General features: G+C 68.0%; 1 protein-coding gene across 1 annotated transcript in view; it reads left to right on the top strand.

Moving 5' to 3' along the window:
• Positions 1–11988, top strand: part of MEGF8 (multiple EGF like domains 8) — a 68874-nt gene that overhangs the window by 3660 nt on the left and 53226 nt on the right. Inside the window, 15 exon segments of the mRNA XM_066987020.1 lie at positions 1–44; positions 46–102; positions 2008–2107; positions 2109–2168; positions 3398–3434; positions 3437–3597; positions 5342–5450; positions 5453–5515; positions 6956–7044; positions 8546–8669; positions 8672–8758; positions 9438–9523; positions 9525–9616; positions 10861–10953; positions 10955–11004. Of these exon segments, the coding sequence (XP_066843121.1) occupies positions 1–44; positions 46–102; positions 2008–2107; positions 2109–2168; positions 3398–3434; positions 3437–3597; positions 5342–5450; positions 5453–5515; positions 6956–7044; positions 8546–8669; positions 8672–8758; positions 9438–9523; positions 9525–9616; positions 10861–10953; positions 10955–11004 (1252 nt within the window).

The raw sequence follows: 11988 nt of genomic DNA, 5'->3' as shown, positions 1-11988 counted from the left end.
GCGGGGAGGGGCGGGGCCGTGAGCGACGGCCCCGGGAACTACTCGGAGCGGGGACTGCGCCTGGCTGCTGCTGGGTGAGGGGGGGCGGGGGGTCCTGGGGGGGTTATGGGGTCACATGGGGGGGGGTTATGGGGTCATGGGGGGGGTTATGGGAGTCACATGGGGGGTTATGGGGTGTCTATGGGGTGTTATGGGGTCATATGGGGTTATATGGGGGGGTTATGGGGTGGGGGGGTTATGGGGTCATGGGGGGGGGTTATGGGGTCATACGGGGGGTTATGGGGTGGGCATGGGGTGTTATGGGGGCATTATGGGGTCATATGGGGTCATACGGGGGGGTTATGGGGTGGGGGGGGTCCTGGGGGGTATGGGGTCACATGGGGGGTTATGGGGGTGGGGGGTGGGGTCCTGGGTGGGGTATGCGGTCACATGGGGGGTTATGGGGGGTCATGGGGGGGTTATGGGGTGTCTATGGGGTGTTATGGGGGGGTTATGGGGTCATATGGGGGGTTATGGGGGGGTCATGGGGGTTATGGGGTCACATGGGGGGTTATGGGGTGGGGGGGGTTATGGGGTGTTGGGGGGGGTCCTGGGGGGGGTCCTGGGGGGTATGGGGGTTATGGGGTGGGGGGGGTCCTGGGGAGGGTATGGGGTCATATGGGGTCACATGAGGGGGTTATGGGGGGGGTATGGGGGGGATATGGGGTGGGGGGGTCCTGGGGGGTGTATGGGGGGGGTTATATGGGGTGGCGGGGGTTATGGGTTCACATGGGGGGTTATGGGGTGGGCATGGGGTGTTACGGGGGCATTATGGGGTCATATGGGGGGTTATGGGGGGGTATGGGGTGATATGGGGGGATGGGGGGGTTATGGGGGGGTTATGGGGGGGTTATGGGGTCACATGGTGGGGTTATGGGGGCGTGGGGGGGTATGGGGTCACATGGGGGGGGTTATGGGGTGGGGAGGGGGTCCTGGGGGGGTATGGGGTCACATGAGGGGGGTCCTGGGGGGTTATGGGGTCATACGGGGGGTTATGGGGTGGGCATGGGGTGTTATGGGGGCATTATGGGGTCATATGGGGTGATATGGGGGGTTGTGGGGGGGTATGGGGGGGTTATGGGGGGATATGGGGTGATATAGGGGGATGGGGGTTATAAGGGGGTTATGGGGTCACATGGTGGGGTTATGGGGGGGGGGGTGTCCTGGGGGGGTATGGGGGGGATATGGGGGGGTTATGGGGTGTGGGGGGGGGGTGTCCTGGGGGGGTATGGGGTCACATGGGGGGTCCTGGGGGTTATGGGGTCATACGGGGGGGTTATGGGGTGGGCATGGGGTGTTATGGGGGCATTATGGGGTGATATGGGGGGGTTGTGGGGGGGTATGGGGGGGGTTATGGGGGGATATGGGGTGATATAGGGGGTGGGGGGTTATAAGGGGGTTATGGGGTCACATGGGGGGGTTATGGGGGGGGGGGTGTCCTGGGGGGTATGGGGGATATGGGGGTTATGGGGTGGGGGGGGGGGTGTCCTGGGGGGTATGGGGTCACATGGGGGGGGTCCTGGGGGTTATGGGGTCATACGGGGGGGTTATGGGGTGTGGGGGGGGGTCCTGGGGGGGTATGGGGTCCTACGGGGTCATATGGAGGAGTTATGGTGTCACATGGGGGGTTACGGGGTGTAGGGGGGGTTGTGGGGTGGTGTGGGGGGGTTGTGGGGGTTATGGGGGGGTATGGGGGGTTATGGGGGCATTATGGGGTCATATGGGGTGATACGGGGGGTTATGGGGGGGTATGGGGTGGGTACGGGGTCACATGGGGGGGTTATGGGGTGTGGGGGGGTTATGGGGTGGTGTGGGGGGGGTTTTGGGGGTAAGGGGGGGTTGTGGGGGGATATGGGGGGGATGTGGGGGGGTTACGGGGGGTGCCCGTGGGGCGCTGCGGGGCCTGACTCTGCCTTTGTCTCCTCCCCCTCCCTCCCTCCCGCCCCTCCCCCCCGTGTCCCCCCCCAGCGCCGCGGGGGCGCGGGTGCAGCTGCGGGTGCGGTGGCTGCGCACCGAGTGCGCCTTCGACTTCCTCTTCGTCTACGACGGGCCCTCGCCCCGCTCCCCGCCTCCTCGCCGCCCTCAGCGGCTCCGCCCCCGCCCCGCCCCTCGAGGCCGCTTCCGGGATGGTGAGGGGGCGGGGCCAGGGGGGAGAGGCCACAAAGGGGCGGGGCCAGAGGGGGCGGGGTCAAAGGGGGCGGGGACGAAGGGGGAGGGGCCAGAGGGGGTGGGGCTAAAGGGGGCGGGGCCAAAGGGGGGCAAAGGGGGAGGGGCCAGAGGGGGCGGGGTCAAAGGGGGCGGGGCTAAAGGGGGAGGGGCCAGAGGGGGCGGGGTCACAAAGGGGGCGGGGTCAAAGGGGCGGGGCCGGGGGGCGGGGCCAGAGGGGGCGGGGTCACAGAGGGGGCGGGGTCAAAGGGGGCGGGGCCAAAGGGGGAGGGGCCAGAGGGGGCGTGGCCACAAAGGGGGCGGGGTCAAGGTGGGAGGGGTCACTTATGGGCCACTTATGGGTCACTTACGTATGGGGCAGTTATGGGGCAGCCATGGGGCAGTTATGGGGCAGTTATGGGGCAGTTATGGGGCAGTTATGGGGCAGCCATGGGGCAGCCATGGGGCAGTTATGGGGCAGTTATGGGGCAGTTATGGGGGCAGCCATGGGGCAGCCATGGGGCAGTTATGGGGCAGTTATGGGGCAGTTATGGGGCAGCCATGGGGCAGCCATGGGGCAGCCATGGGGCAGTTATGGGGCAGCCATGGGGCAGCTATGGGGCAGTTATGGGGCAGTTATGGGGCAGTTATGGGGCAGCCATGGGGCAGTTATGGGGCAGTTATGGGGCAGCCATGGGGCAGCCATGGGGCAGCTATGGGGCAGTTATGGGGCAGTTATGGGGCAGTTATGGGGCAGCTATGGGGCAGCTATGGGGCAGTTATGGGGCAGTTATGGGGCATGGGGCAGCCATGGGGCAGTTATGGGGCAGTTATGGGGCAGCCATGGGGCAGCCATGGGGCAGCTATGGGGCAGTTATGGGGCAGTTATGGGGCAGCTATGGGGCAGCTATGGGGCAGTTATGGGGCAGCCATGGGGCAGCCATGGGGCAGCTATGGGGCAGTTATGGGGCAGTTATGGGGCAGCCATGGGGCAGTTATGGGGCAGCCATGGGGCAGCCATGGGGCAGCTATGGGGCAGTTATGGGGCAGTTATGGGGCAGCTATGGGGCAGCTATGGGGCAGTTATGGGGCAGTTATGGGGCAGCCATGGGGCAGTTATGGGGCAGTTATGGGGCAGCTATGGGGCAGCTGTGGGGCGCTTATGGGGCCGCTATGGGGCCGCCATAGGTCCCAGCCCCACATCCCCCCCCAGATGCTGCTGCACCTCTTCAGCGACGCCAACTACAACCTGGGGGGTTCAGCGCCAGCTTCGCGCCCAGCGCCTGCCCCGGGGGTGCTCGGGGAGGGGGCTCTGCGCCCCCCCGGCCGCTGCCGCTGCGCCCCCGGCTGGGGGGCCCCGCCTGCACCCGGCCCCTCTGCGGCACCTGCGGGGCCGGGGGGGTCTGCAACCCGGTACGGGGGGCAATGGGGGGGGGGGCAATGGGGGGCTGGGGGGGTAATGGGGGCTGGGGGGGGGTAAATGGGGGGTAAATGGGGGTCTGCAACCCGGTACGGGGGGGCAATGGGGGGGGGGCAATGGGGGGCTGGGGGGGGTAATGGGGGTAATGGGGGGTAATTGGGGGGTAAATGGGGGGTAAATGGGGGGTCTGCAACCCGGTACGGGGGGGCAATGGGGGGGGGGGCAATGGGGGGCTGGGGGGTAATGGGGGGGTAATGGGGGGTAAATGGGGGGTCTGCAACCCGGTACGGGGGGCAATGGGGGGAGGGCAGTGGGGGGCTGGGGGGGTAATGGGGGGGCTGGGGGGTAAAGGGGGGTAAATGGGGGGTGGGGGGGTAAAGGGGGGGTAAATGGGGGGCTGGGGGGGTAATGGGGGGGTAAATGGGGGGGCAGGGGGGGTAATGGGGGGTAAATGGGGGGGCAGAGGGGAAATGGGGGGCTGGGGGGGCAATGGGGGGGTTGGGGGGTAATTGGGTGGGTTGGGGGGTAATTGGAGGGGATTGGGGGGTTATGGGGGGGTAAATGGGGGGGCAGGGGGGCAAATGGGGGGTTTGGGGGGGTCTGGGGGGTAAATGGGGGGGGTTGGGGGTAAATGGGGGGCTGCAACCCGGTACGGGGGGGCAATGGGGGGCAATGGGGGGCTGGGGGGTAATGGGGGGGTAAATGGGGGGTCTGCAACCCGGTACGGGGGGGGGGCAATGGGGGGAGGGCAGTGGGGGGCTGGGGGGTAATGGGGGGCTGGGGGGTAAAGGGGGGTAAATGGGGGGGGTGGGGGTAAAGGGGGGTAAATGGGGGGCAGGGGGGTAATGGGGGGCTGGGGGGGTAAATGGGGGGTAAATGGGGGGTTTGCAACCCGGTACGGGGGGGCAATGGGGGGGGGAAATGGGGGGCTGGGGGGGTAATGGGGGGGGGTAAATGGGGGGCAGGGGGGGGGTAATGGGGGGTAAATGGGGGGGCAGAGGGGAAATGGGGGGGCTGGGGGGCAATGGGGGGTTGGGGGGGGTAATTGGGGGTTGGGGGGGTAAATGGGGGGCAGGGGGGCAAATGGGGGGTTTGGGGGGTCTGGGGGTAAATGGGGGGGTTGGGGGTAAATGGGGGGCTGCAACCCGGTACGGGGGGCAATGGGGGGAAATGGGGGGCTGGGGGGGGTAATGGGGGGCTGGGGGGGTAATGGGGGGGTGGGGGGGGGGCCTGGGGGGTAATGGGGGGGGTAAATGGGGGGGGTAGGGGGGTAAAGGGGGTAAATGGGGGGCAGGGGGGTAATGGGGGGGTAATGGGGGGTAATGGGGGGTAAATGGGGGGACAGGGGGTAAAGGGGGGTTTGGGGGGGTCTGGGGGGTAAAGGGGGCTGCAACCCGGTACGGGGGGGGCGGGGGCATGGGGGGGCAATGGGGGGTAAATGGGGGGACGGGGGTAAAGGGGGGGGGTTTGGGGGGTCTGCAACCCGGTACGGGGGGGGGGGGACATGGGACATGGGGGGGTTGGGGGGGGGGGGCAATGGGGGGACTGGGGGGGTAATGGTGCCCCCCCAACCCCCCAATTATTCCCCCCCCAAGGTGACCTGGGGGCAGAGGTTGGGGATGGGGGGGGGTCAGGGGGTGATTGGGGGGGTCTGGGGGGGGGGGCAATGGGGGTCGGGGGGGTCTCAGAATTGGGGTGCCCCCCCAGCCCCAGCCCCCCAATTTCCCCCCCCCCCAGGTGACCCGTCGCTGCGAGTGCCCCCCGGCTTCGTGGGCAGCCGCTGCGAGCTGGAGCTGGGGGGCCGGGGGGCGGCTGCTGGGTGCCCCTGAGCGAGGGCGACCCCGCTTCCCCCCCGCCTCGGCGCCGCCGGCGCCTTCCTGCCCCACACCGGGGGGCTCTACATCTTCGGGGGTACGGGGGGCGGGGGGTATGGGGGGGTTGGGGGGGGTAATTGGGGGGGTTGGGGGGTAATTGGGGGGGCTGGGGGGTAATTGGGGGGATATGGGGGGGTAATTGGGGGGCTGGGGGGTAATTGGGGGGATATGGGGGGTTATGGGGGGTAATGGGGGGCTTGGGGGGGGTTATGGGGGGTAAATGTGAGGGCAATGGGGGTTGGGGGGGTAATTGGGGGGTTATGGGGGCGCCATGGGGCAGCCATGGGGCAGCCATGGGGCAGTTATGGGGCAGTTATGGGGCAGCCATGGGGCCGCTATGGGGCAGTTATGGGGCAGCCATGGGGCATTTATGGGGCAGCCATGGGGCAGCCATGGGGCAGCTATGGGGCAGCTATGGGGCAGCCATGGGGCAGTTATGGGGCAGCCATGGGGCAGCCATGGGGCAGCCATGGGGCAGCCACGGGGCAGCTATGGGGCACTTATGGGGCAGCCATGGGGCAGCTATGGGGCAGCCATGGGGCAGTTATGGGGCAGCCATGGGGCAGTCATGGGGCAGTTATGGGGCAACCATGGGGCAGCTATGGGGCAGTTATGGGGCAGCCATGGGGCAGCTATGGGGCAGTTATGGGGCAGTTATGGGGCAGCTATGGGGCAGCCATGGGGCAGTTATGGGGCAGCCATGGGGCAGTTATGGGGCAGCCATGGGGCAGCTATGGGGCAGTTATGGGGCAGCCATGGGGCAGCTATGGGGCAGTTATGGGGCAGTTATGGGGCAGCTATGGGGCAGCCATGGGGCAGTTATGGGGCAGCCATGGGGCAGTTATGGGGCAGTTATGGGGCAGCCATGGGGCAGTTATGGGGCAGTTATGGGGCAGCCATGGGGCAGCCATGGGGCAGCCATGGGGCAGCCATGGGGCAGTTATGGGGCAGTTATGGGGCAGTTATGGGGCAGCCATGGGGCAGTTATGGGGCAGTTATGGGGCAGTTATGGGGCAGTTATGGGGCAGCCATGGGGCAGTTATGGGGCAGTTATGGGGCAGCCATGGGGCAGCCATGGGGCAGTTATGGGGCAGCCATGGGGCAGCCATGGGGCAGTTATGGGGCAGCCATGGGGCAGTTATGGGGCAGTTATGGGGCAGTTATGGGGCAGTTATGGGGCAGCCATGGGGCAGCCATGGGGCAGCCATGGGGCAGTTATGGGGCAGCCATGGGGCAGCCATGGGGCAGTTATGGGGCAGCCATGGGGCAGTTATGGGGCAGCCATGGGGCAGTTATGGGGCAGCCATGGGGCAGCCATGGGGCAGTTATGGGGCAGTTATGGGGCAGCCATGGGGCAGCCATGGGGCAGCCATGGGGCAGTTATGGGGCAGCCATGGGGCAGCTATGGGGCAGCTATGGGGCAGCCATGGGGCAGCCGTGGGGCGCCGTGGGTCACGGCGGGTGCCGCTGCCCCCAGGCATGGACCTGAACGCGGCGCTGGGCGACCTGGTGGTTTTCAACGTCAGCACCAACACCTGGAGGCGCCTCCTGCTCAGCCCCGCGCCGGTGAGAGGCCCCCAGAGGGACCCCGAAAAAGGGGGGGGGACCCCAAAACCGGGACCCTAAAAGAGGGACCCCAAAAGGGGACCCTAAAAAAGGGACCTCGAAAATGGGACCCTAAAAAAGGGACCCCCGAAAAGGGAACCCCAAAAATGGGACCCTAAAAAAGGGGACCCTAAAAAAGGGACCCCAAAAACTGGGACCCCAGAAAGGGACCCCGAAAAGGGAACCCCAAAAACAGGACCCTAAAATGGGACCCCAAAAAGGAGCCCCGAAAAGGGAACCCCAGAAATGGGACCCTAAAAATGGGACCCCAAAAACCGGGATCCTAAAAGAGGGACCCCAAAAGAGAACCCTAAAATGGGACCCCAAAAAGGGAACCCCCAAAAATAGGACCCTAAAGAGGGACCGTAAAAAGGACCCCCCAAAAACAGGACCCCAAAATGGGACCCCAAAAAGAGAACCCCAAAAAGGGAACCCTGAAAATGGGAGCCAAAAACTGGGACCCCAAAAAGGGAACCCCAAAAATGGGACCCTAAGAAAGGGACCCAAAAAACTGGGACCCCAAAAAGAGAACCCCAAAAACAGGACCCTAAAATGGGACCCCAAAAAGGGATCCCTGAAAAGGGAATCCCAAAAATGGGACCCTAAAAATGGGACCCCAAAAAGGGAACCCCAAAAACGGGACCCTAAAAAAGGGAACCCTAAAAAGGGACCCCCCAAAAGGGAACCCCAAAAATGGGACCCTAAAAGAGGGACTGCAAAAACGGGATCCTAAAAATGGGACCCCAAAAACTGGGACCCCAAAAAGGGACCCCCGAAAAGGGAACCCCAAAAATGGAACCCTAAGAAAGGGACCCCAAAAGGGGACCCCAAAAACAGGACCCTAAAATGGGACCCCAAAAAGGGACCCCCGAAAAGGGAACCCCAGAAATGGGATCCTAAGAAAGGGACCCCAAAAACTGGCACTCCAAAAGGGGACCCCAAAAATATGACCCTAAAGTGGGACCCCAAAAAGGGACCCCCAAAAAGGGACCCCCAAAAGGGACCCCCCAAAAGGGGGACCGTGAAAATGGGGCCCTATGAAGGGAACCCCAAGTATGGGACCCCAAAAAGGGACCCCAACCCCCAAAGGGAGACCCCAAAAAAAGGGCCCCCAAAAAGGAACCCCCAAAATGGGGACCCCAAAAATGGGGACCCCAAAGGGACACCCCCCCCCGAGGGGCCAGGAACGGGGCCCCGCCCCCTTTTCCCGTGGCCCCGCCCCTTTTCCCGTGGCCCCGCCCCCCTTTTCCTGTGGCCCCGCCCCTTCCCCGTGGCCCCGCCCCCCCCTTTCCCCGTGGCCCCGCCCCCTTCCCCCGTGGCCCCGCCCCTTTTTCCCGTGGCCACGCCCCTTTTTCCCGTGGCCCCGCCCCCTTTCCAAGTGACCACGCCCCCCTTTTCCCGTGGCCCCGCCCCCTTCCCCTTGGCCACGCCCCCTCCTCTAAGCCCCGCCCACCCCCCCCAGGCCCCGCGCCACTCCCACGTGGCCGTCCAATGGCGCGAGGCGCTGGTGGTGAGCGGCGGGGAGCTGGGGGGCGGGGCCGGGCTGTCACGTGACGTCTGGCTCTTCCGCCCGGGGCGGGGCTGGCGGGAGCTCCGCCCACGGGGCCCCTTCCGCCCCCCGGATTGGCCGCCCACGCCGCCGCCGTGGTGGACGATTGGCTGTACGTCTTCGGAGGTGGGCGGGGCTTCCGGGGGTGGGCGGGGCTTAAGGGGGTGGGCGGGGCTTCGGGGGATGGGCGGGGCTTAAGGGGTGGGCGGGGCTTCGGGGGGTGGGCGGGGGCTTAAGGGGTGGGGCTTAAGAGGTGGGTGGGGTTTAAGGGGATGGGCGGGGCTTGTGTGGGCGGGGCTTGGGTGGGTGGGAGGGGCTTAAGGGGGGTGGGTGGGGCTTGAGGGGTGGGTGTGGTTGTGGGAGGGGCTTAAGGGGTGGGTGGGGCTCGAGGGGCGGGGCTTGGGGTGGGCGGGGCTTGGGGTGGGCGGGGCTTGAGGGGGCGGAGATAAAGGGGGAGGGGTGGGGGTTGGGGGCGGGGCTTGGGGGGGGGGCTTATGGGTGGGCGGGGCTTGAGGGGCGGGGCTTGAGGGTGGGGATAAAGGGGGAGAGGGCGGGTGGGTGGGGGCTGGGGGCGGGGCTTAAGGGGGTGGGCAGGGGCTTAGGGGGTGCTGTGGGTCCCGCCGTGGGTCTGGCCGTGGGTCCCGCTATGGGTCACAGCCGTGGGTCCCGCTGTGGGTCCATCTGTGGGTCCCGCTGTGGGTCGCAGCTGTGGGTCCAGCCGTGGGTCCGAGCTGTGGGTCCGTCCGTGGGTCCCACGTCCGTGGGTCCGCCCGTGGGTCCGTCCACGTGTCCGTCCGTCCCGCAGGCCGCACGCAGGCGGACGCCTTCTCGTCGGAGCTGTTCCGCTTCGAGCTGCGGGCGTGGGGCTGGGAGCGCGTGGTGCCGTGGGGCGGGGCGGGGGCCGGCGGCCGCGGGGCACTCCATGCTCTTCCACCCCCTCGCGCTGCCTCGTCGTCTATGGGGGCACCGGCCCCACAGCGCCAGGTTTGGGGGGGGGGGGGCTGGGGGTGTGGGGCAGGGTGTGGGGCTGGGATATGGGGAGGTGTGGGGCTGGGGGTATGGGGAGATGTGGGGCTGGGGGGTGTGGGGCTGGGTGTGGGGCTGGGGGTGTGGGGCTGGGAGATGGGGAGGTGTGGGGCTGGGGGTGTGGGGCTGGGACCTGGGGAGATGTGGGGCAGGGTGTGGGGTGTGGGGCTGGGAGGTGTGGGGGCTGGGAGGTGTGGGGCAGGGTGTGGGGAGATGTGGGGCTGGGGGGTGGGGTGTGGGGTCTATGGGGGGGCACCGGCCCCACAGCGCCAGGTTCGGGGGGGGGGGCTGGGGGTGTGGGGCAGGGTGTGGGGATGGGATATGGGGAGGTGTGGGGCTGGGGGTGTGGGGCTGGGATATGGGGAGCTGTGGGGCTGGGGGTGTGGGGTCTACGGGGGCACCGGCCCCACAGAGCCAGGTGGGGGGGGTGCGGGGCTGGGGGTGTGGGGCAGGGTGTGGGGAGATGTGGGGCTGGGTGTGGGGCTGGGAGGTGGGGATGTGTGGGGCAGGGTGTGGGGCAGGGACCTGGGGAGGTGTGGGGCTGGGGGATGTGGGGTCTATGGGGGGCACCGGCCCCACAGCGCCAGGTTTGGGGGGGGGGGTTATGGGGAGATGTGGGGCAGGAATGTGTGGGGCTGGGGGCTGGGGAGATGTGGGGCAGGGTGTGGGGTTCCCCATAGGGAGATGTGGGGCTGGGGGATGTAGGGCAGGGGCAGATTTGGGGTGGGGCCGGGTGGACGCGGGGGCATCCGCGGCGTTGGGGTCCCTGCCCCACACCCCCCTGCCCCCCACACCCCCCTGCCCCACATCTCCCCACATCTCCCCCCAATCTCCCCCCATCTCCCCACACCGCCCCTGCCCCACATCTGCCCCCCCCACCCCACATCCCCCTGCCCCCCCCACACACCCCCCCCCCCCCATCTCCCCCCCCTCCCCCCCCCCCACCCCACACCCCCCCCCCCCCCCCCATGTCCCCCCCCACCCCCCCCCCCCCCACCCCCCCCATCTCCCCCATCTCCCCCCCTCCCCACACCCCCTGCCCCCCCACACCCCCCCCCCCCCATCTCCCCCCCATGTCCCCCCCCCCCCACCCCACACCCCCCCCCATCTCCCCCCATCTCCCCCCATCTCCCCCCATCTCCCCCCCCCCCCACACCCCCCCCCCCCCCCCCCGCCCCCCCCCCACTTCCGCCCCCCCCCAGGTTCAGCGCCCGCTCCAACGCCACGGCCCTGTTCCACGTGGACCAGCGGCACTGGGTCCCGCTGCGGGTGCGGGAGGGGGCGCGCGGCCCCAGGGAGGGCCTTCCACAGCGCCACCCTGCTGGGGGACTACATGGTGGTCTATGGTACGGGGGGGGGGGCTATGGGGGGGGAGGTCGTGGGGGGTCCTGGGGGTCGGGGGGGTTCGTGGGAGGGGGCAGGGGGGCTGGGGGGGTCTCGGGGGGTTATGGGGGGGTGCTGGGGGACTACATGCTGGTCTATGGTACGGGGGGGGGGCTATGGGGGGGGGGGGTCCTGGGGGTCGGGGGGGGTCGGGGGGGGGCTGGGGGTTATGGGGGGGACTGGGGGGCTTGGGGGGTTATGGGGGGTCTGGGGGGCCTGGGGTGGGATGGGGGGGTTGTGGGGGGTCATGGGGGGGGGGTCTGGGGGGGTCATGGGGGGTCCTGGGGGGTCATGGGGGGGGGGGGGGGGGGGCTTGGGGGGGTCTGGGGGGGTTATGGGGGGTGCTGGGTGACTACATGGTGGTCTATGGTACGGGGGGCTATGGGGTGGGGGGTCGGGGGGGTCCCGGCCCCCCAGCTGGAGGTCCCAGCCCCCCAGTTGGGGGTCCCAGCCCCCAGAATTGGTGGTCCTGGCCCCACAATTGGGGTCCCAGCCCCACAGTTGGGGGTCCCAGCCCCCCAGTTGGGGGTCCCAGCCCCACAATCGGGGTCCCACCCCCATAGTTGGGGGTCCCAGCCCCATAATTAAGGGTCCCAGCCCCACAATTCAGGGTCCCAGCCCCACAGTTGGGGGTCCCAACCCCACACTTTGGGGTCCCACCCCCACAATTTGGGGTCCCAGCCCCATAATTATGAGTCCCAGCCCCCAGTTGGGGGTCCCAGCCCCAAAATTGGTGGTCCTGGCCCCACAATTTGGGGTCCCAGCCCCATAATTAAGGGTCCCAGCCCCATAGTTGGGGGTCCCAGCCCCACAATTAGGGGTCCCAGCCCCATGTTAGGGGTCCCACCCCCCAGTTGGGGGTCGCACCCCATAGATAGGGGTCCCAGCCCCATAATTAAGGGTCCCAGCCCCATAGTTGGGGGTCCCACCCCCAGTTGGGGGTCCCA

This window comes from Anser cygnoides, chromosome 37 (genome assembly GCF_040182565.1).
Source record: "Anser cygnoides isolate HZ-2024a breed goose chromosome 37, Taihu_goose_T2T_genome, whole genome shotgun sequence".
NCBI classification, from domain to species: Eukaryota; Metazoa; Chordata; class Aves; order Anseriformes; family Anatidae; genus Anser; species Anser cygnoides.
Note: the sequence above shows the minus strand (reverse complement) of the source record. Positions and strands in the feature narration are given on the sequence as shown.